The following is a 22,402-nucleotide window of genomic DNA, read 5'->3' on the forward strand; positions in this document are numbered from 1 at the left end:
AAGAAGAAGAAATAGGATGTTTATACTGTTAAATTTATTGGTTAATTGTCACCTTTTAAGAAATGCTAGCTTTGGCTATTTTTTTTTTAATTTGAATTAATTTATATCTTATTGTAAGTCAAAAAGCGAAAACGCCGTAGAATGTTTCTTCTCGTTTTTCAACCAAATCAGTTTGCACAGGGTAATGGGCTCCTGGTTTGCAGTGGAACTCCGTACATTAGTACGACACACCATCCAGCAAAACAACACATTTACATTCATGAACAGTTACGGGATAATCTGATTAACGGGAAAAGTACTGTACGAGCTCTTGTTAGGCAACAGACAGATTGATACAAGTTATTAAAAGATTATTTTAAGATGTCCAAAGATTTATATGCGTAGGATTTGCGAACGTATCATTTTCTTCTCTTTAAATTTGCACACAAGCAAAGTTTTCCTTACAATAGGGGGACTTTTTTGATCGGGTTTTGCGTCTTTTCGGTTTTGATATTCATTGCGGATTTTGGTTTTTCCCTTTTTTGAACATTCAGTTTTTTTTACCTGACAGAAAAAACAGGCCCTAGCCTCCCACGCATTCGTTTTTAGTGGGAGGCTAGATTATCCCGTAACTGTTCATGAATATGAAAGTGTTGTTTTGCCGGATGGTGTGTCGTACTAATGTACGGAGTTCCTCTGCAAGCTCAGACTGATTTGGTTGAAAAACGAGAAGGAACATTCTATAGCGTTTTCGCTGTTTGACTGACAATAAGATTTAAATTAATTCAAATTAAAAAAAAAATAGCCAAAGCTAGCATTTCTTAGAAGGTGGCAATTAACCAATAAATTTAACAGTATCAACATCTTTTTTATTGGTTTTTTTTAAAGCCCCATCCGCCATCCGCCGTCCGCATCCGCCCGTCCGTATCCTCCTTTTACAGAGTCCCGCTGCATTCGCCTGAACATATTTTCCTGCCTCGACGAAGCACGATGGTGCCAGAACCAAACTTTAAGCTCATACAAAGCCCCGGAGAAAGCCTTTTCGTATACTAGCTCCAGCTTTTCTCTGAGGAACGGCTTAGAAGCGAACTAAATCTGAAATTTTAATTTCAGAAGAGCATTTCCATACCTTTTCGTCGGCCATCGTGAGATCTCACATGCTTTTGAATGCAAATCTGCGGTTAGCGGCTTTCCACAAACTTTCCCGTGTGGGGATACCCTTAGTTAATTTTTAGCTCATGAAATGGAAACACTCAGCGACAGCGAATGAAATTTGGCGAGAGCGAATGAATATCAGCGATAGCGAATAAGTATTAGCGACAGCGAGTGTCATTTTTTACGCGAAAGCGAATGAAGTTTAGCGATAGCAAATGAGTATTAGCGACAGCGAATGTACAATTTAGCGATAGCGAATAAGTATTAGCGACAGCGAATGTAATTTAGCGAAAGCGAATGAAATTTAGCGATAGAAAATGAGTATTAGCGACAGCGAATGTACAATTTAGCGATAGCGAATAAGTATTAGCGACAGCGAATGAACAATTTAGCGACAGCGAAGGTAATTTAGCGATAGCGAATGTAATTTAGCGACAGCGAATACAACTTAGCGAATATTGAAACATTTGGACGACCATATAATAGGAGTCTAATGCTCGCACGGGGTGATGGGATGCTTCAACCGCGGAGGATACTTCCGGCTTTCGCTTTCAACATGGAGGCACTCTCTCAGCCCATGTCACCAGACGCTTCCCAACATTGTCAGGAAATCACTCAACGTCTTGATATTCTGCGAACAAGCGAAAGTTTCTGCGATGTAACGATCGTTGCAAAAGGCAAAGAGTTCAAAGCTCACAAAGCTGTTCTAGCTGCAGCAAGCCCGTTCTTTCTTACCCTTCTAACAAGCGACATGAAAGAAAGCAAAGAACAACTGACCAAAATAGAGCTTGAAGAGGCATCTGCGGCTGTTATGGAAGACGTGTTAAAGTTTGTTTACACTGGAAATGTTTTGGTGACCGAAGAAAGAGCCCACAATCTGATTGCTACAGCAGATTATCTTCTCTTACCAGGCTTAAAATCATCGGCGGGTAATTTTCAGGGGGAAGTTGTAACAGTTGAGAATTGTATTTTCAATTATTATTTCGCCGAGAAATATCGGTGTGTGGAACTGAAGGAAAAATCGCGCCAGGTGATCAACTCAAATTTCACTGTTGTCATGGAAACAGAAGATTTCCTGAAGCTCGACATTAAGCAATTGATGGAATGGGTGTCTAGTGATGACATCACTGTGGGTGCCGAGGAAGAAGTGTTCAAGGGAATTGTCAAGTGGGTGTCACACAACAAGAGTGAAAGAGAAGAAGCCTTCCCTGAATTGTTGCATCAGGTCCGTCTAACCTCTCTGTCACGTGACTTTGTACTAAATGATTTACCAAAAGAAGAGTTAATCTTAAGAAACACTGAATTTGGTTTGAATTTTGTGGTTGACGCTATCAAATTGATACAAAGTGCTACTGATGGGCAGGTTAATCAACAGCCAAGGAAATGTCTAGAGACACATCTAAATGGCATTTTTGTCTGTGGAGGAAGAAAGACACTGTGTTACTTTCCACAGCAAAATGTGTGGTACCGGCTTGCTGACAAATTGTTTGATGATCAAGGCCATTATCCTTCCCAATGTAAGGGTAACATTTATGTGCCGAGTAAATATACACATGAGCAGATGGGTGATGATTCTGAATGGGTAATGCAATACTACATTCCAACCATCAATTCCTGGGGGGCGGTCAAAAGTGACACAAATTTGACCAGTCTTACCTGTAGCACAGTTTGCAAGGGTTACCTTTATGCAACATTTTCAAGTGCAATTTCTGAAGGAGAGATCTTCAGATATGATACAGAAACAAACTGTTGGAATAAAATTTTGGACCCACCCAAAAGACAACGTTACCCTTGCATTGTGACTGATGAGCAATACCTGTACATAATAGGTGGTGTTCCAGGTTTTGCTTCATATGCCATAGCAACAACAACAAGATTTGATTTCAACAACAACAAGTGGGAAGAGGTTGCAGACATAAATCATGCAAGGCACAATGCTTTTGGTGCCACCATGAATGGCAAGGTTTTCATAGCAGGTGGTTGTGATACTACTACTACTATATTAAGCTCATGTGAAGTATACACTCCCACAACCAATGAATGGCAGTTGATGCCCAGTCTGAAAGTACCCCGAAGGAATGCAAACATGGTGTGCTGTGAAGGAAAGCTGTACATTATAGATAGGGAGACACGCAGTCAGAGAGGGAGAAGCTCAAAACGATTAACAGTTGAGGAGTTTGATTCAGAGAGGAATGAGTGGGTTGAGAAATCAGTTATACCAGTTAACAGCTTTGAAACTGCAGAGGTGAAGGAGAAATATACCACATTTCAGGCTTGTTTTGCAAGACTCTGCAAAGGAGTGATCGACAAACTCAAGCCACTGAATTAAATAGAGCATCAGCGTTAAGGTAGTCAGGGACAAAAAGTGTGAAAACTCTTAGGTAACCAGATGAACTGGTGGAATTCTGGAGGAGTGCTATGCAGGAAAATTAGCTTCAAAAGGGAGTCACCTTAAAAAGAAGCTTGATGGTATTAAGGATGCAATTTCCAGCAGAAGAAACTCAATTACTTTGATGTGAGGTCAGACACAAATTTTTGTTTTTGGGTTGAGGGTCAGTAAAAATTTGTAAATTAATAAGTTAAAAAACAGGTGCACCCTGTGCTCGGTAACCGTAAAGACTGAATACAGTCGAACCTCCCGAAAGCGACCACCCATAATGTCAAGGATATGTGGTCGCTGACGGGAGGTGGCCGCTCACCAGAGGTCAGACTACAGGGGGTCTAAATTTGGGGTAATTTACATATTGTAATTGTGGAGACCCAACCCTTTTGCCAGTGCTTATCAAAACCCATAGTAATAACTTTTCTCAGCTACAAGGATATTAAGACTGGTCCAAAATTATTCTAGGCAAAAAATCTTATGGTTTATGATGATTATTGTTTGTATCTCACAAATTTCTTAATACAGTGATTGAGACAATTATTGTGAAAGAAACAGATAACTTGACTCTTTTATTACTCCAGGTATCGCTTTCTAAATTTTTCAGGAAAGGGAACATTAAAGCAAAAAGATAAGAAAGATAAAAGATAAGAGAGTTTTTTCCTACAAGGGATTCAATCTGATCAAAGTTTATTTCAGTGTGAAATTAAGTATGGTCACTATACTTCACACTGAAATGCACTATTAGTGCATATGTATTTTATCAATAATCGTTTCAGCGCTAAGCTATATCAGGAAACACTTCTGGTAGCTCCTGCAACTGCGACATGTACAGCATCCCCTGTAATGATTTAGCCAGTATTTTACAGCGACACATTTTTTTCAATTGCCGCCGGTGAGAGATACAGCAAATTGTGTGTGTCATGTGGTTGCCTACGGGAGGTTAAAAGCAATTGAAACTTTTAAACAATCATCTCTAAAAGTGGTCACTTATGAGAGGTGGTCGCCTATGAGAGGTTCCATCTATGGTGATTTGACTTGAAAATTGTGGTATTTTTTGGAAAAGTGGTCGCTAATATAAGAGGTGGTCGCAAAGGGAGGTTCGACTGTAGTACGTCACATGTTCAGTATTAAAGTTTATTGAAAGGGTAATGTTCTTTTTATACATATTAGCCCCAGCTGTCATATTCACATCCAGAAATGATGAAGGGATGTGAATAAAGTTTTGAAGTCATTACCAGGAAATTTCTGAAATTAGAAAATACATACATGTACACATCACATATATACACATGTCCACATCTTTTCTATGTAGAGTTTACCTTTGTCCTTACCATAAAACTAGTACCTGTCAGAATTTCACTGCTCAAATACTATTAGTGGGAAAAACCCTAAACTAACAAAATATTAATGTTGGAACATTTGACATTTAAAACAGAACAGTATCGAGCTGAGAACTGACAATCAAGTGAAAACTGAACATAAATTATGGTACTGTTTAAGTCAGTCTTCTAATCTTTGGTTAGTTATTTGCAATCTGTGCTTAAATTAAATTACCGGTATGTAAAATATAACTTTGCACAAATAGCATGTGATTATACAATCAAAGTCGGCTTCTGTTTATTGATGAAAAGCATCTTGTGAATGACTCCCGTTTACTGAAAAGTATTTGGTTAAATCTGGTTTTAGCGTCCTCTGCTTCTGAAATGAATGTTTTTGCCCATTAGACGAGTTGGTGATAAGAGCAATGTTCAGCAGTACATGGGTGTTGATGTGTCTTGGTATAACCAACGCAATGAATAATTATTCACAAAGCCCGTATTGAGAAGGGTGTAAATGTACTGTTAACTAGAAATATTAGGTTTTGGGTCTTCAACCTTAACTTAATTAAAAAGATGTGGATAAAGTAAATCCGATCTTGTTAAGCTTCTCCAGGTTTCAAACACGCTCCAATTTAATTTGCTAATATTCCATCAATTTTAAAGATTAAAAAAAAAAACTGCAGATAACACCAGGAAACAGCTGAAAGTAATTAGCGGGAAAACTGAAGTCAATTTGTTTACTAGAACAACAACTGAAATGTACAATAAATTAATGGTTAAGAAAAGGAACATAGCAATCAGTCTTGCACTCATTTTTATTGATTTTTTGATTCTTCCATTCTCCCAATTTTAAACATATTTCCATTATCTATTATTTACTTTTTTTAGTGTTATTAATAGGTTTGTGTGTAGTTGATGGTGCTGAATTTTTAAATATTCTTAATACAATGTATTTAATATGTAAATAATTATACAATTCAGTCTTTTGGCTGCCATATGATTATTCATTAATAAACTATCTATCTTTATACAGCATTTTTGGATATTTGCCAAAAATATTTCCTGTCTGCCTATTAAGTTCATTAAGTCGTCTTGGTTCTATGCACTGTAGGGATGAAGCAGAAGGTGACCGACATTCCAGTGATATGTGGTTGTTCCTGTATGTAAATGAGAAAAATAGAGTAAATTGTTTGGACTCTATTACAGCGAATGTGTTTTAATTAAAATGCTGCCCATTCAAAGGGATGTCTTGAAAAAGTCAAAATCTAAAATGACAAAAAATATAAAGAAGGGGTAAGGATCGCAGAGGAAATCCCTTCTGGTGGTGGTGTTGTTGATGTCGGGGGGGGGGGGGTGGGGATATGGAAATTGTATTTTCTGGAACTACACAATAGTTTTTAGTACAATTGGCCAATGATTGACATCAGTCAGTCAATTTCGATAGAAAAAATGCTACTTCTTGATTGATAAGATCTATGGATAAGACAGGATACACTTATTTCTCCCAAATCCTGAACTGATGGACATTTTATTTTTGACTTGGAAATTGTAAGATGCACCTGGTTTCTTAATGTAATGTTACAATGATAATAGTCAAGAGGAGTCCAACTTTGACTCTATTTAAATCATCAACGATTGTACAAAATCGTGTCAGTGATAGTCACAACCAACAGCAAACTCAACCTTTGATGTCTCAGCATTCTCCCTGTGTGAGAGGTGTGGGGGCTTTTATGAGGGATTTGAGATGGAAAAGGGGGGAGACCTATTGAAGGAATTAAATTGTGTAAACAAACAGCTGAACATGAAACATATCCTTGAGTTTATAGTTTGGGGGTGAGCAATTGGGCTCATAATTCCTGAACAGCGGCTCGTAATTGAGCTTTAATTAATTAATTTTATGTTTAAAATTTGTAAATGCCTCAACATGGTTAATTGCCTGCGGTGGAAGGAGGGATCATGATAACTAGATTAATGCATGTGACATACTGTCAACCAACTGGGATCACATTCCAGTGTTGGTGTGACAGAGGTGTCTGCTTGAGGGAAGTCAAGTTACACAATTTTAAAGTTGAAAATATTGATTATCAAAACCTTTTTAAAAAAGAAAGGTACAGAGTCAGACTACATTAATGGCATGCCAGGAATTTCTACTCACTTCTTGGTACATGGTACATCAACTTTCTCTAACACTTGTATTGAGTATTAAATATATTATTGCTATCCTTCAGTAGCCATTTTTTTTTTACTTCCCTGGGGCTGTGAACGAGTGTGGACAATATGTGAGCCAGCGAGGCATGCAAGCAGACGTAAGATCCATGAAAAAACATGCGAGGCATGCGAGGCAGGCGTGCGTGGCATGAACAACCCCCAACATAAATGCTAACCGGGGAGCTATTTTAAGGCTAACCAGAGTGTTTTTTAAGGCTAACCGGAGTATTTTTTAGGCTAACCTGAGCCGGGGGGGGGGGGGGGGGTACTCGGGTATAAATGTGACGGGGGGGGGGGGGGGGTCCGACGGAACCTAATATTTTGCACTTAAAAAAAATACATGGACCTTATATTGTGCACCCAAAAAAATACAAGACTAGAAATCATGCTTTCGGATCTTGCGGGAACTTTGGCTTGAATTGTGTAAGAACAATTAGCCTGGTGGAAATTCAAACCCAAAAAATATGCGCAGATCTTTCAAACCCAAAAAAATACATGGTTAAATCTTCAACCCAAAAAAATACAGGAGTTGAAAATTTTAGACCCAAAAAAATACGTCGGACCCCCTGTCATGTTTATACCCAAGTATCCCCCCTGGGAACCCGAGTGCCTCACACGTCTGCCTCGCATGGCTGGCTCGCAGATTGTCAAGACCCGCACGCTGTGAACACACCCTTGAACATAGAGATTTTCATGGGATGAAGGAAAATAAATTTTCTTACTTCCTAATCTCCTTTGCTTATTACAGTAGACTCCTGCTCTCTTGAACACTAAAAGGAAACAATAACATTAAAAGAATCCAGAGAAAATGTAGATGTATGTACATGTATAACAGAATCCCTGACCAAGGCAAACAAGTCTCTGTTTGAAGTAGCGAGAGTCTACCATTATTTATAAAGTAGTCAGGATTACTCTTTGATGTCATTTATTAGTTACAGATGCATCCCTGCTGGTTTTTTGAGTTTTCAAAACAAATATACCACAACTATACAAGTCATGTATTTGAAGGCACAAAGTCAAAGTCAAAATAAAACAGAGAAAGATCTCTCTACTTTTAGCGTATGTTTTTCATTGTTAAGTTGTATAGTTGCATCTCTTTTGAAACAGAAATAACTGAAATATAATCAAGTGAATTTCAATTGTTGAGAAGAGGAAAGGGGTGAGGAGCTTGCACAGACCTCTAACCTACAATGTAGCTTGCATCTTTAATAGCTAGCTACTAGCCTTATCAAGGTTTTCGATGCCATTTTGACAAGAAGGCAAACGGGCTTGAAATAACAGTGTTTGTATGGAAATCCGATGTCAAAAAATTTTCATTCATTTGTCTGTATGGTGAACCAGCTGTGAACTGCTACTAAAAAATAGTTCGCAGAAAAAAAATGCAGGGAAATCTATGGAGTGTTCAAAACACAACTGGACGCTTTCTGGCACAGCTATACATCCCACCAATTTTTTTCTTAAAATCCTTTTCGTTATTCCAAAAGTTTCTTTATTCATGAATTTTTCAGAAGCGATGTTTTAGGAAAATTATTTGACATAGGACTTCCATACAAACACTGTTATTTCAAGCCTGTTTGCCTACTCGTCAACATGGCGTCGAAAACCGTAATAAGGCCTATACAAATAGACCCTATGCAAAAAGGGCTGACATTTTAATATTGTTTTGCCTGCATTCAAGTTAGCCTGATAAGCCTCGTTCAAGGTGAAATATTCTTTTGACTTTTGGACTCAAGAACGAGCTAGGTTAGTAAGGCTAATTTGAATACAAAAAATAACTTCCACTTTTGCATACGGTCTATTCCCTTTAACTTTACATTATTCATAGATATTTGTTTAAAATTTTACACAGGCGCATACAGAGAAACGACTGAAATAATTTTCTGGTTATAACATAGAACCCAAGTGACCCACGCCAGGCGGGTCTGGCCCGCATTTGAATGTTTAAACCCGCTGACCCGCCGCAACTGAGTAAAAACCCGCATTTGTGTTCAAGCTCTGAATTTTTAATAAAATCAGCCAATTCCTGAAAGAATCTTAATTTTCATGCCGTGATTCATACAAATAACAAATAAATGGCTCATAAAACATGTTGAAAACCTACACAAATTGCACAAAACGGCCATTTTAGACACCCTAATTTTCAAAAATTTCTGGGGGGGCATGCCCCCAGACCCCCTAGAAGCTTGCACCTTCGGCGCTTGCTGCTAGCGCCTGCGGCGCTCTTTACAACACATATGACCAGCATTTCGGGTTTTCAAACTTGGGGTCTATGTTATTAAAAAGGTAATTTTAACTAATAGAGTCCAAGGTCCAAAGTGCATGCAGAGACCAGCATTATGCAAATTTCGAATTCCATTGATAAACACAGAAAGTTTTAATTATTGATTTTCAATGATCAAATTCACTAATCAATCGACAAATATCGAGTACTATCAAGTGTTATCGATCAGATCAATTAATCGTCCGAGCATACCGTGTAGCATGAAAATTTTGCGGGTTCTAATTTTTGCGGATTTTGCGGATTGACCTCGATCCGCAAAAATTAGTTCCCGCAGAAAAAAACACCCGCAAAAAAAAAACGCCGCAAAAATTAACTCCCTTCAGTCAAATTTAAAACTCCTCTTTAAAGACTTATGCCACTGCATGGAGCGATATACATTGGACTTAAACAAGAACATTAACATGATTTTCCATTGGATAAAGCAACTAGAGCTGTCAAGAGTAAAGCAATTCAGTACATTAGATTGGCACGAATGGGTCATCTGAAGGAACGCACAGACTTGAATCGTGCAGCAGACCAACCATGTTCTATTGGCGCTTCTGCGGTGGCCTGCACAGAAGTGTTTGAGAAGTTCAACTGAACAGGAGTGTTATTATTATCGACCGAGTCTGTCTCATTGCGTTACAATAGGGCATAGTTTTGCATTTTAGCAGGCCGCTCCCAGTTAGGTCTCAAAGTACATCTTTCACTCAAAAGCCCCCCTGTATGCATAGAAAGGTTTCAGCTACGGTAATTCAAACAATCATACTGCTTTCTTATAAAATAATATACGGTAATAGCGTCGTGGCAAACCATATTAACGAAACAGTGTTTGGCTGTGCATGGTAGGGGTAGGCTTTTTGTTTTGTTGTTGTTCAGTCCCTTTGGGCAGTAAGGTATTACAGTGATATGTCTCTAATAAATGTGTAACCAGAGTGAACTGTGACTCAATTGACCGCGTACAATAAAAGTTGAAAATATTCAGGTTTCTTCCACTTAAATATTCTGCTGCTTGAACCAGAGCATCGCAAAAATTAGTTCCAAGCAGAAATTTCAGTCATCTCGAACCGCAAAAATTTGTTCCCGCAAACTACAAAAAAATCGGCAATCCGCAAAATAAAACTCCCGCAAAATTTTCATGCTACACGGTAGTCCCCTCTATTAACTATGGTCCGAGTGGCTTTCATATCGATAAGCTTAAATAAAGAAAAAACTTCGGGGGGCCCTTCAGCTTGCACCACACGACGGGTGATTAAGCGCCATATTGCCCATATATATATATCACCCGTTCTAACTTGCAAAAATCAATAAATTATTAGTTATATAAAGCCTACCCAAAAAGTCCTCTGGTTTCCAGCAGTTCACAATTTCACGTCAAGTCCACCATTAGTCAGCTCGACGTCCATGTAGTTCATCCACCACCAATGGTTTCATTGCAAGAAAGAAGCCTGGGCATAGCACAGAATCACTTGCAAGGCGCGAGACACGGAAGTAATTTAACGCTAAACGCGCTGGACGCGAATAATCTATAAAAGCTTCTTGTATGTATTTGTAATGGATGCGCTCTCTCAGCCTATGACCTCAGAGCCTTCTCAGCATCGTCAGGAACTCGTTGAGCGTCTTGATATTTTGAGGACAAACAGAAGTCTTTGTGATGTAACCATCACAGTGAAGGGAAAAGAGTTCAAAGCTCACAATGGTATTTTAGCTGCAGCAAGTCCGTTCTTTCTAAATCTTTTCACAAGCAACATGATAGAAAGCCAGGAAAAATTGATCAAAATCCAACTTGAAGAGGCAACTGTCGCTGTTATGGAAGACGTGCTAAAGTATATTTACACCGGAAATGTTTCAGTTGCCGAAGAAAGAGCCCACAACCTTATTGCAACAGCAGATTACCTTCTTCTGCCAGGCCTTAAAACAATGGTCGATAACACATTGAAGGAGACTGTGACTATTGAAAATTGTATTTTCAATTATTATTTTGCAGAGAAATATCGGTGTGTGGAACTGAAGGAAAAATCGCAGCAGGTGATCAACTCAAATTTCACTGTTATCATGGAAACGGAAGATTTTCTTAACCTTGATGTGAAGCAAGTGATGGAATGGGTGTCTAGTGATGACATCACTGTGGGTGCTGAGGAAGATGTGTTCAAGGGAATTGTCAAGTGGGTGTCACACAACAAGAGTGAACGAGAAGAAACCCTCCCTGAATTGTTGCATCAGGTCCGATTGACATCACTATCACATGACTTTGTATTAGATGAATTAGACACAGAGGAATTGGTCACTAAAAATGCGAAACTTGGCTTGAATTTTGTGTTAGATGCCACAAGATTACTACTCAGTGTGGCTGATGGGCAGAAGTCTATTCAACAGCCAAGGAAATGCCTGGAGGAATACATGAATGGCATTTTTGTCTGCGGAGGAAGGAAGGCATTCTGTTACTTTCCACAACAAAATCTGTGGTACGGGCTGGCGGACTCGCCTTTTCAACATCAAAGTCACGCTCTCATTCAGTACAAGAGTAGAATTTTTGTCTTTGATAGTCAATCCCATAAGCTGGGTGAGTCAGTGGCAATGGAACACTACATACCAGCTTCCAACTCCTGGGGGGCTATTCAATGTAATGCCGTTCAGTCTAACTTAACTAGCTGCACAGTTTTAAAGGGTTTCATGTATGCAATCCCTCTTTTCACTACCGAGGCACAGATCTACAGATATGATGCAGAAACCAACTGTTGGGATGTGGTGATCACCCCACCCATGAAGCAGGAGAACGGTTGTCTTGTGACTGATGAACAGTATATGTACATAATAGGGGGAAAAAGAGATAGAAATGTCTTGTCAACAACATCAAGATTTGATCCCAGTAATAATGAGTTGAAGAAAGTTGCAGCTCTCAGTGACAGAAGATACAGTGCTTTTGGTGCAGCTATGAAAGGCAAGGTTTACATTGCCGGTGGACTACAGGATTCTAATGTTGTCCTCAGCTCCTGTGAAGCATACAATCCCTCAACGGATGAGTGGCAGCTGATGCCCAGACTCAACGTACCTCGATTTGGTGCTAGCATGGTGTGCTTTGAAGGAAGGCTGTATGTCTTGGGTGGAGTCATTTACAAGCAGCAATCAACAAATAGCAGGTCCACGTCAGTAGACCCTGTAAGAGAGTTGTCAGTTGAAGAGTTTCATTCAGAGGGGAACAACTGGACAAAAAAGTTGGCTATACCAGCTAATATGTCTCAAACTTCAGTGGATGAAAGCAAACTGAAGTTCCAGGCTTGTTTTGCAAGACTTAACAAAAGAGTGATTAACAAACTCGATCCATTGAAGTAACTGATGGGGTGTCAGGTTTCAGGAACCTGAGGTTCGTTAAATATGTGAAACTCTGCAAGTGAAAGCTGGCTTGACAATTTAAAAAGGGCTGATACAATAACTGACCCAAATGACTTTTCAGATCACCTTTTGTTGTTTTAGCTCAGATTCAATGGATTTTATGTGTTTATTATTCCACTATTATGTCATTTCACCAAATAAGGTCAAGAGAACGCGCAAAATATGAGACCGTAATACACTGTAGTGTCCCGGTTTGACCGGTTTACAACAGAGCGAATACGGACGGAAAAGGCAGAAAAAAGGAGCAACAATGTCCGGACTGGACGAAGAATAGTTTTTGAAACGATGCAGACTCGAAAACAAGTTTCACTTGTCATTTATCTTTTCATTTTATCTAATCAAATTAAAGACATTTAACTGGCTTTCTGTGTTGTTTACATCATTCGTACGCGCCATATACCGATGGACAGTTGATGCCGGGTGCATTTGAAAACTGTTACCAAAACAGAGAAGCCAAAATAACAAAATCTTCTTGTAGTGGAATAATAAATCTCTTATTCGATGGTTTTACATATAATACTCGCGGACATTTTGCTCATTGCTCGTATTTTTCCTCGCCCCTTCGGGGCTCGGAAAAATACTACGCAACTCGCAAAATATCCGCGCGTATTATATGTAAAACCATCGAATAAGATATATATATTCTTGAATTCCTTCAGGAAATATTGCTCCAATGTTTTATCTGCTGCATAATCTTGCAACAATCTTCGTAGTTCTTGCCAACTTCCTTTTAATACAGTTATTGAAGGATCGTCAGGGATCCTGCACAGACCTTGAAAGATCTTACTATTCTGATCCTTTTGGATTTAGATTCTTGAGTTTTATAAAAATAACACTAGGACTAATTTACTGGTATATAATGAATAATTTTTCTTATCTTTTCATTTCCTAACTGATATTTCAGATTGTAGGTTAATAAGCTTTTTAGATTTAGTTTAGAGCTTAGCTTTATTTTATTTTAGAGGACCCCACTGATAAAAGTGCAAAATTACAATAGAGGGTTCTGACGGCAGCCCAAGATATAACAATATATAGTCTCTTGTATACATCCACATTATTTTGTGACATTGTTATTAAATGATCTTAGTATAAGTCCCGAAAACACATATTAGTTCAGTTTGCGTTTCTTCGGGCAAACAATAAGTTGCTTTTTACTCTCAGTATTTGAAGTTAGTTTTTGTCAAGAACTGGCAAGCAGGACTGTTATATCAGTCATTTGATTCTTAACTATAGTTTAACATTTAAGTTTCTGATTGTATTTTTGATAAGGTTTTTAGTAAATCGCTTTCTTTTTACTTTGAACACGTGGCATCGGTTTTATGGTTCAAGCCTGTGAGTAGATTTCTTTGCAATTAGTTATAAATAATTATACGGATTTGTTTATGATATAATAATAGGTGGCTTTTTTTTAAGGGGTCTGGTAGTGGTTTTAAGCCTACCTCACTGATTGATCTCATTTGATTGTAATCTGAAACTTGATTAAATTAATTAAATAATAAATGTTAGCTGCATTTATTTAGTTTTCTTGTCTTGTGTTTTCATTCATTACTTTGTGGTCATGTAATTCCTTGAGTATTTGATGATTTTGCATGTTGGAATCACTTTGGAGCTTGGTACTTTACTACATGGAGTGATCAGAACATTAGACATTATCTCAGGTTTTAGCTTGGTTTCTTACTTTGGATTATTGATTTCGGTTTACAATGTACGATAGGATCTTGGAGTGATGAAAAACCTTGCATCTTCTTAAGACTGTTGTCCGTAACGTACCTCCCCACTTTACATACCAGCTCTGTGGGCTTCGAGCATTGACCACTAAAGGGTAATATTCTGTCAAAATTACCTAATGCTGGACTTTGACTGTTCCTGTTTGGACATATAAATGCAAAGGGATCAATAATAAATTAATATTATCTTTTTGGTATACACCTTAATATTATTATCGTAGGTTTACATGTTTTCTTTTTTTTTTTCGCAGAACTATGATTAATTTTCACAAGATATAACTCTCACATCTGAAATATTGTAACAGTTTACTTTTCCCTTTTTTTTCTTGACATTCTTGACCCCAGAGCCGCTCGGCTTTGCTTAGGTCATGCTCCATGCGCAAAAGGGAAGAGCTCTGGAGTCAAGAATGGGATAGATGCTCCGATTTCGACTGGAACCGATGGCATGTGACGGCTTTTACGTCACCGTTTACAAAAGTCTCCGTTTTCACGGGTCCACGCTAGAAACGAAGCGTTTTCAGATGTCTCCACTTTTGAAACCGTTTCCGAAAGTTTTCAGTTTTCAGGCGTTTCAAAAAGTATGCTTTTTCAAACGAAAACACATCAGTGTGGATGGGGCCTGAGCTGTCAATCCACATACAAATACACACGCCGTTCGCGGTAGACCCACACTAACTGGAAAAACTAACATGCATATGTTGAGTGTTTTTTGGAACGGGTCGGCGCGCGAACTCAAAGAAAAAGGAAAGAAATTGAAGAAACATTCAATGATATCAAATGGACTAAATGGGCAACCAGAATGTGAAGAAACTACGGGTAGAATGGACAAACGTTTGAGCACAGGCATTTGCAAAAACGTTAACATTTTAAGGATTTGTTGTACAGCTGGTGATTAATGTAAGAATACTGATGTCTACGTTCGAAAGGGAGAGAAACAAGAAGCTGCCAGTGACTATGTTGTGTTGACTAAAAGGGACAGATTATCAACAAAGGAAAATGAAAAGTAATTACTCTACTTTCGTACCTCTTATGGTAAATATAGTGATTATTTTATTGTTTTTATTTTGTTCGGAAAAGTAAGCGTCCAAATACTCGGAATTTTTTTGGGCGTTATCCTTTTCATGTGACCGTTTAATTTGGCATGTTCCACATGTGCGATGTTCGCGATTGTGCATCATCAGCAACATCTGAAAACTATGCAGGCAACTGTACGTAGTTTACCAAAGGAAAACGGTGTTCCAATGAAAATAAACGTAATTCAATTTAGATCTCGTGAAGCGAATTTTACTTTTGGTAAAATCATGTTGGATTTCACGGGTGTGTGTTTCGACGCGATTCTTGCGCCCGTGCGCCCACTGTAGAACTCAGTGAAAAAGCCCGGAAAATAAGGGTATTTGTGTGGAAAGGTATATTCGCAAAAATACTCCTTTGTCGTCAAAAACTTCATCGTTATCTTAGATGCACAAATGATTACTTGTATACCCAAAAATTGAGGATATCTAAGCCAATAGCAGGGAGTTCAATATAACCGAGTTCGAGGTTAGCGGAGTCCTACCACATGCTAATCTCAAGATCATTAGTTGTCCCTTTCTCTTCATAGGACGGATTCGCACGCTGATCTAAAGCTGTTTTTCGCCAAGAAAATTCTTGTTCCGGAAATGGTTATATTACGTGCTCGGAGTAAGGCGGGAGGGAGCGGGGGGTGGGGGGTACTCCTCTATATAAGCTATACGGTATGCCTGATCCCTAAGGGTATGGTTTTTGTCTGCCGTTTTGGTCTGAAGTACGGTACAGATCCTAACCATTTTAATTTTGGTTTGAAAGTCGGAAAATAGGAATGGATTTTACAGAAATGGGTATTTATGGATTCTATAAACCAGGTCTGAATTTAAGAAGCCATGTCTTTAAAAGGGGACCAGAAAACTACATATCTTGGTCTGAAATAGGTCAGGGTTTGGAGAGAAGAGTCGCACTTCCTCACCAAAGAGCAGAGTACTCTCCCAACCCCAAGCCGGGCCTATAAAAATATTTACTCATAGGCGATATGTCGATGCAGATTACGAAGATCAAAATAAATATGACTAAGGATGGAGCATTCTCAGGCTGGAGCGTACCCAAAGAGTTTTCACTCAGACATAAGGTATTACCCTTGTAAAGCCAACAACCACTCGTTCCCAGGCCTTTATAGGAGCCTACTGTGTTTGCTCACAAGGGGTGATGGGATGCTTCAACCGCGGAGGATACTTCCGGCTTTCGCTTTCAAAATGGAGGCACTCTCTCAGCCTATGCCACCAGACGCTTCCCAACATTGTCGGGAAATCACTCAACGTCTTGATATTCTGCGAACATACGAAAGTTTGTGCGATGTAACGATCGTTGCGAAAAGCAAAGAGTTCAAAGCTCACAAAGCTGTTCTAGCTGCAGCAAGCCCGTTCTTTCTTACCCTTCTAATAAGCGACATGAAAGAAAGCAAAGAACAACTGATCAAAATAGAGCTTGAAGAGGCAACTGCGGCTGTTATGGAAGACGTGCTGAAGTATGTTTACACTGGAAATGTTTTGGTAACCGAAGGAAGAGCCCACAATCTGATTGCTACAGCAGATTATCTTCTCTTACCAGGCTTAAAATCAACGGCAGGTAATTTCCAGGGGGAAGTTTTAGCAGTTGAGAATTGTATTTTCAATTATTATTTCGCTGAGAAATATCAGTGTGTGGAACTAAAGGAAAAATCCCGCCAGATTATCAACTCAAATTTCATTGTTGTCATGGAAACAGAAGATTTCCTGAAGCTCAACATGAAGCAAGTGATGGAATGGGTGTCTAGTGATGACATCACTGTGAGTGCTGAGGAAGAAGTGTTCAAGGGAATTGTCAAGTGGGTGTCACACAACAAGAGTGAACGAGAAGAAGCCTTCCCTGAATTGTTGCATCAGGTCCGTCTAACCTCTCTGTCATGTGACTTTGTACTAAATGATTTACCAAAAGAAGAGCTAATATTAAGAAACACTGAATTTGGTTTGAATTTTGTGGTTGATGCTATGAAATTAATGCAGAATGCTACTGATGGACAGGTTAATCAACAGCCAAGGAAATGTCTAGAGGCACATCTGAATGGCATTTTTGTCTGCGGAGGGAGAAAGGCACTGTGTTACTTTCCACAGCAAAACCTGTGGTACCAGCTTGCTGACAAACTGTTTGATGATCAAGGTTATTCTCCCACCCAGTGCAAGGGTAACATTTACATGCCAGGTTACATATGTGGGGAGTCCAAATGGCAGTGGGTAATGCAATACTATGTACCAACCAGTAATTCCTGGGGGGCAGTCCAAAGTGACACAAATTTGAGCAGTCTTACCTGCTGCACAGTTTGCAAGGGTTACCTTTATGCAATTTGTTTAAATACTTTTTCTGAAGGAAAGATCTTCAGATATGATGCAGAAACAAACTGTTGGAATAAAATTTTGGACCCACCCAAAAAACCGTGGTACTCTTGCATTGTGACTGATGAGCAATACCTGTACATAATAGGTGGTACTCTGTTAAATGATGCTATAGCAACAACAACAAGATTTGATTTCAACAACAGCAAGTGGGAAGAAGTTGCAGACTTAAATCATCCAAGGATAAGTGCATTTGGTGCCACCATGAAGGGCAAGGTTTACATAGCAGGTGGAAGACATGGTTTGAGAGATTCATTAAGCTCATGTGAAGTATACACTCCTGCAACCAATGAATGGCAGTTAATGCCCAGTCTGAAGGTACCCCGAAGGAATGCAAACATGGTGTGGTGTGAAAGAAAGCTGTATGTTCTGGGTGGCGAGACAGCAGAGGGCCAGACAGAGAGAGATTCTCAAGACTATTAACAGTTGAGGAGTTTGATTCAGACCGGAATGAGTGGGTAGAGAAATCAGTTATACCAGTTAACAGCTTTGAAACTAAAGAGGAAAAGGAGAAAGGTAACAGATTTCAGGCTTGTTTTGCAAGGCTCTGCAAAGAAGTGATCGACAAACTCCCTCCCCTATTTAATTCAGTAGCTTGAAGCCATTGAATTAAATAGGGCACCAGCTTTAAGGATAAAAAGTGTGAAAACTCTTGTTCTTACATGTAAGTATACCAGGATTAAGAGCACTGGTGGAATTCTGTAGGAATGTTATGCAAGAAAATTGGCTTATTATACAAATGGACGTTAGATTCATTTGATGGTAAAAGAAGAAATTTCCAGTAAAAGAAACTGAATTTAATTTGATGCAAAATCGAACACCAATATTTCTTTTGGCTTAAAGGTCAGGATATGTGAAAAAAATCAAAAATAAACAAACATAAAATAATATACAGTCAACTCTCTCATAGCGACCACTTCTTGTAAGTGACCACTTCGTAAACAATCGTTTTGTTCCTCAGTCAAATACTAGCTGTTTCAGGAGCTCTCTGGTAAGCAACCACCACTCAAATTTTTCAAGGGACCATGACCACTTTTTAGGCCAGAAATTACACATATTGTTTTGGTTTTCTGTTTCTGGTAAGCGACCACCCAACATAATCATGTGATCGTTAGTAAGTGATTACTCAGAAGTGGTAAAAGTTTAATGTTTAATAATGCTTTTCCGGACTGCTTCCAGATAATAACAGTTTACAGACAGAGAAGATGGCTATGATTAGATCTGTAGGTAAATGAATAATTGTTTCAGTCATCTGTATCAAAATGTTTAACAAAGTTTCTTCAGAAGAATGAATAGATGTGAAAAAAATAAGTAAAGTAGTTATTGACCACATTCCTGTCGCACTAATGTTTAACAGTTTATAATCCTTTATCTAGGTCCTTTGAACTTGGAATTCTCTTCAACACATATAACAGGTTCATCTAGTTTCCCTACCTGAAAGAAATAAATGTACAAATTTTTATCGAAGTAAATAATAATTATTATTCTGACTTGTTCATGCAACACACATGCAGCCCCTTTTTATTTTTCATTGTGTTTTCAGGTGACATCTTTATAAAAGCCTGATGGTTTTTTGAGGTCTCCTCTCCATATCTTTATTGCTCCTTTTGTATCACATTATTGTGTTTTATGGCAGAGAAAAAGTAAATAATTTTAAATAAATAAATATATAAATCAATCAATCAATCAATCAATCAATCAATCAATAAATAAATAAAAAATAAAACTGTAGTACAAACCAAACCAGTTGCAACTTTCCAGTACAGTCTCAACAGTGGACAGTTATAAGGTTGTATTTGCAAGCTAGTTTTAAACCTAGTTTAATTTGTCATTTGCAAGAATATTGTAAAATATTATTTGGTTACGTTCAAGTTATTAAAATCTATTGTTCGATGCAAGTACTGCCTTATAAATTCTGTTCATCCTGGGGATTTCTGCTGTATAGATCCCGGCCTTCCCACAGCCAGCGAGTATTCCCCCTAGGTTGAGAAGCGTTTCCTAGAGGTGAGAGAGTTCTGTCCTGATAGCCTAAAAACTTACCATCACATTATGCACAAAAAAGTTTTAATTATTGATTTTTAGTGATCAAATGGAGGAACTATAGAATGCAGGGTCACTAATTTACCATATACCAATGTGTGGCTCACTGAAGTGTTGGGTCTGTGTATTTGGTGGCTTGTTTGGCTCGGCAGTGGAACAAAGAACAAGGAATAATAATATTTATTGATAGCTAGCTTTTGATTGATAGATAAGCTTTTTGAGCATCATTCTGGCTTTGTAGGACCTGTTTACAAGGAGGGAGGGTAATCCTAGTGCTAGGGTTACCCTAGCAAGAGAGTAACCCTAGGACTAACACATTTTTCTCAATTTTAATGTGATGTGTTTACAAGACAGATAAGGCTACCCTGGCGCCAGGGTAACCCTACCTGACTTGTAAACGCTCTGCTAGGGATAACTCACATACCTGGGACAACTTTCTACTTGTTTCCAGACCTTTTGAAAAATTGAAAAGAGCGCTCGAAATAGCGGAAGGAGAGAAACCTGGCTTTCAGTACTGCCGTTTTTACTTTCCTTTTACTCACAGGAGCCGGAAATCTTTCTGAAGGGAGTCAATGGGGTATTCTCGGTTTTGACGTGACGTCACCAAATTCTAGAATTCAAAACTGGGAGGCCTACAAAATTTTTACCTTCATTCAAGGAAAGATTACCTAAAAATATGTCTGTTCACAATTTCTTAGCTCGATGTCGTGCTTCTTTTTGAAAATAGAACAGTTTCAATTTCCGAGTTTCCATCGTGCGTGACATAAGGAGGACGGCCGTGACAGAGCTTTTCCGTATCTTAAAAATGACTCTTCGGGTGATTTTCAGCATTCTAAACAATTTAAGTTTGAGGAAAAAATATTAATCTAAACATTCGAAAATTCACAAGGGCAAACAAACCTCTTTTCTGGCAAAAGTGAACTCCAGATGTTTTTTCATATTTCTGGCCGCCATGTTTGTGCCCCTCAGAGGGACACAAACATGGCGTCTCGGTCCATACTAAGCTCTATAAATTTATGTGGAACATTTTGTCAAATAACTCGAGTACAGAATGCCGCACAGACCTGACACTTAGACAGATGCCTTATTTATTTATCCTCTATACCATGTCAATTTCTTGACTTCATTCATGGAATGGTTTCGATTTTTTTTCTCAATGGCGTGACAGTGAAAACCGAGAATAAAGGGTGACTTGCTAACAAACTAGCAACTGATTACCGTATTAAAGAAAGTCAATTTTGTAGCATATTTGAACAAAGAAACAAACAGGTTAATGATTCTAGGAAGAATTGTTATATTTTTGACAAAGAAATCTTGAATTTAATTTACTTTGACCTCTGATTTAAAACCTGTTCTGACTATCTGTACCGTTTGTTTCAGATTTCACCCATTGCGTGACTTACTGTGTGACAAGTGCTGTACTTGCACTCTATCTGCGGTGTTATTGTTTAGGTGCCAGACTGCCACCCAATGGCTTCTATTAGTGCTCTTGTCACTTTCTTTTGTAATTGGGAAATAAAAAAGTAGCTTCTGTCTGGAACAATAATGTACACTTAATGTATGGTCCCGAGGGAAACAGTTAGTTTTGTTTTCCTGAGAGTCCTGATGAAACATCAGGACTCGGGGGAAAACAAAACTAACTAGTTTCCCGAGGGACCATACATTAAGTGCTTTGTTATATATTTAGACTTTCCCTTCAACAATCACAACAAACAAACAAACAACTGAGAGGGCAACAACTGCAGAATTGCATCCCAGTCGGGATACATTTGTATTTGATCAGGGGCAGGTGACCAAGAATCAACCAGTCACACAGTGCTTGTTTTTTTTGAGCGAAAGTCTAGGTATATAACAAGGATAATTATCCACCTATAAAAAAATTTAATTCAATTTGTTGTTATCACTAAGGATGGTTGTCCAGCTTCTAATTCAGTTAGCCCATTATGGTTATTCTAGACAGCCATGTACTCATTTTTATTTCATTTATCCTAATTTTGTAACATAATTCATTAATTTGGGTACAAATAAAGTTGTTGTTGCATTGTGATGATTACCCGAAATCGTTCAAAATCATCGTCTGATGATGATGTCATCTCTCGTGACAGGATTATGAGATGTAATATATTAATGTTCTTGTTCTATTAACTGACTTATCTCTTGCTTAACTGTTTACTAACTAAATCGATTTTTTAACAGTTTACTTACTGAACAAATTTTTTTTAACTGTTCATAGACTAGAGCTACACCCCATTGACACCCTCGGATCTTTCCACAAGCCAATTTTACAATTCTCTACGATTTTCCCAAGCTTTAGCTCGCTTCGCTTTTGTAGTATAAGTTGATTGCACGTTACATCATGGCGGCCATGTTGGTTGTTTATAGGAGCGATAAGATTTTTCTCCTGTCCATTTTTAATTATGCAAACTATGTGACTATTGTTTTGACACTAAAATGGCGGCGATGCAATCAGCCTACTGTAAATAAATAAATAACTTTAA

At 38.4% G+C, this 22,402-nt stretch overlaps 2 protein-coding genes, 1 long non-coding RNA gene and 1 pseudogene across 3 annotated transcripts; 3 read left to right on the plus strand and 1 right to left on the minus strand.

Annotated features, from left to right (window-relative positions):
• The first annotated feature begins 1,636 nt into the window (after positions 1 to 1,636).
• LOC146477311 (kelch-like protein 11) lies at positions 1,637 to 18,874 on the plus strand. The gene is made up of 2 exons (XM_085113787.1): positions 1,637 to 3,482; positions 18,497 to 18,874. Exon 1 carries the CDS (start codon positions 1,649 to 1,651, stop codon positions 3,461 to 3,463), a length of 1,815 nt encoding a protein of 604 aa, XP_084969913.1. The 5' UTR covers positions 1,637 to 1,648; the 3' UTR covers positions 3,464 to 3,482; positions 18,497 to 18,874.
• Positions 5,634 to 10,750, minus strand: LOC146477312 (uncharacterized). Its single transcript, XR_014865435.1, has 3 exons — positions 10,639 to 10,750; positions 7,767 to 7,814; positions 5,634 to 5,993 (listed from the first exon to the last, which is right to left on the minus strand). It is a non-coding gene; the product is annotated as an uncharacterized LOC146477312 (long non-coding RNA).
• On the plus strand, positions 10,800 to 12,637 carry LOC146477313 (kelch-like protein 2). The gene has a single exon (XM_085113521.1). The coding sequence runs from the start codon at positions 10,859 to 10,861 to the stop codon at positions 12,635 to 12,637; it is 1,779 nt and encodes a 592-aa protein (XP_084969647.1). The 5' UTR covers positions 10,800 to 10,858.
• On the plus strand, positions 16,645 to 18,463 carry LOC146477314 (kelch-like protein 7; annotated as a pseudogene).
• Positions 18,875 to 22,402: the final 3,528 nt, after the last annotated feature.

Source organism: Pavona decussata, unplaced genomic scaffold (assembly GCF_977016875.1).
Source record: "Pavona decussata unplaced genomic scaffold, jaPavDecu1.1 SCAFFOLD_71, whole genome shotgun sequence".
In the NCBI taxonomy this organism is placed as follows: Eukaryota; Metazoa; Cnidaria; class Anthozoa; order Scleractinia; family Agariciidae; genus Pavona; species Pavona decussata.

Coding starts and splice junctions, on each gene's coding strand:
- LOC146477311 (XM_085113787.1), top strand. CDS start 1,649: ATGCTTCAACCGCGGAGGATACTTCCGGCTTTCGCTTTCAACATGGAG.
- LOC146477313 (XM_085113521.1), top strand. CDS start 10,859: ATGGATGCGCTCTCTCAGCCTATGACCTCAGAGCCTTCTCAGCATCGT.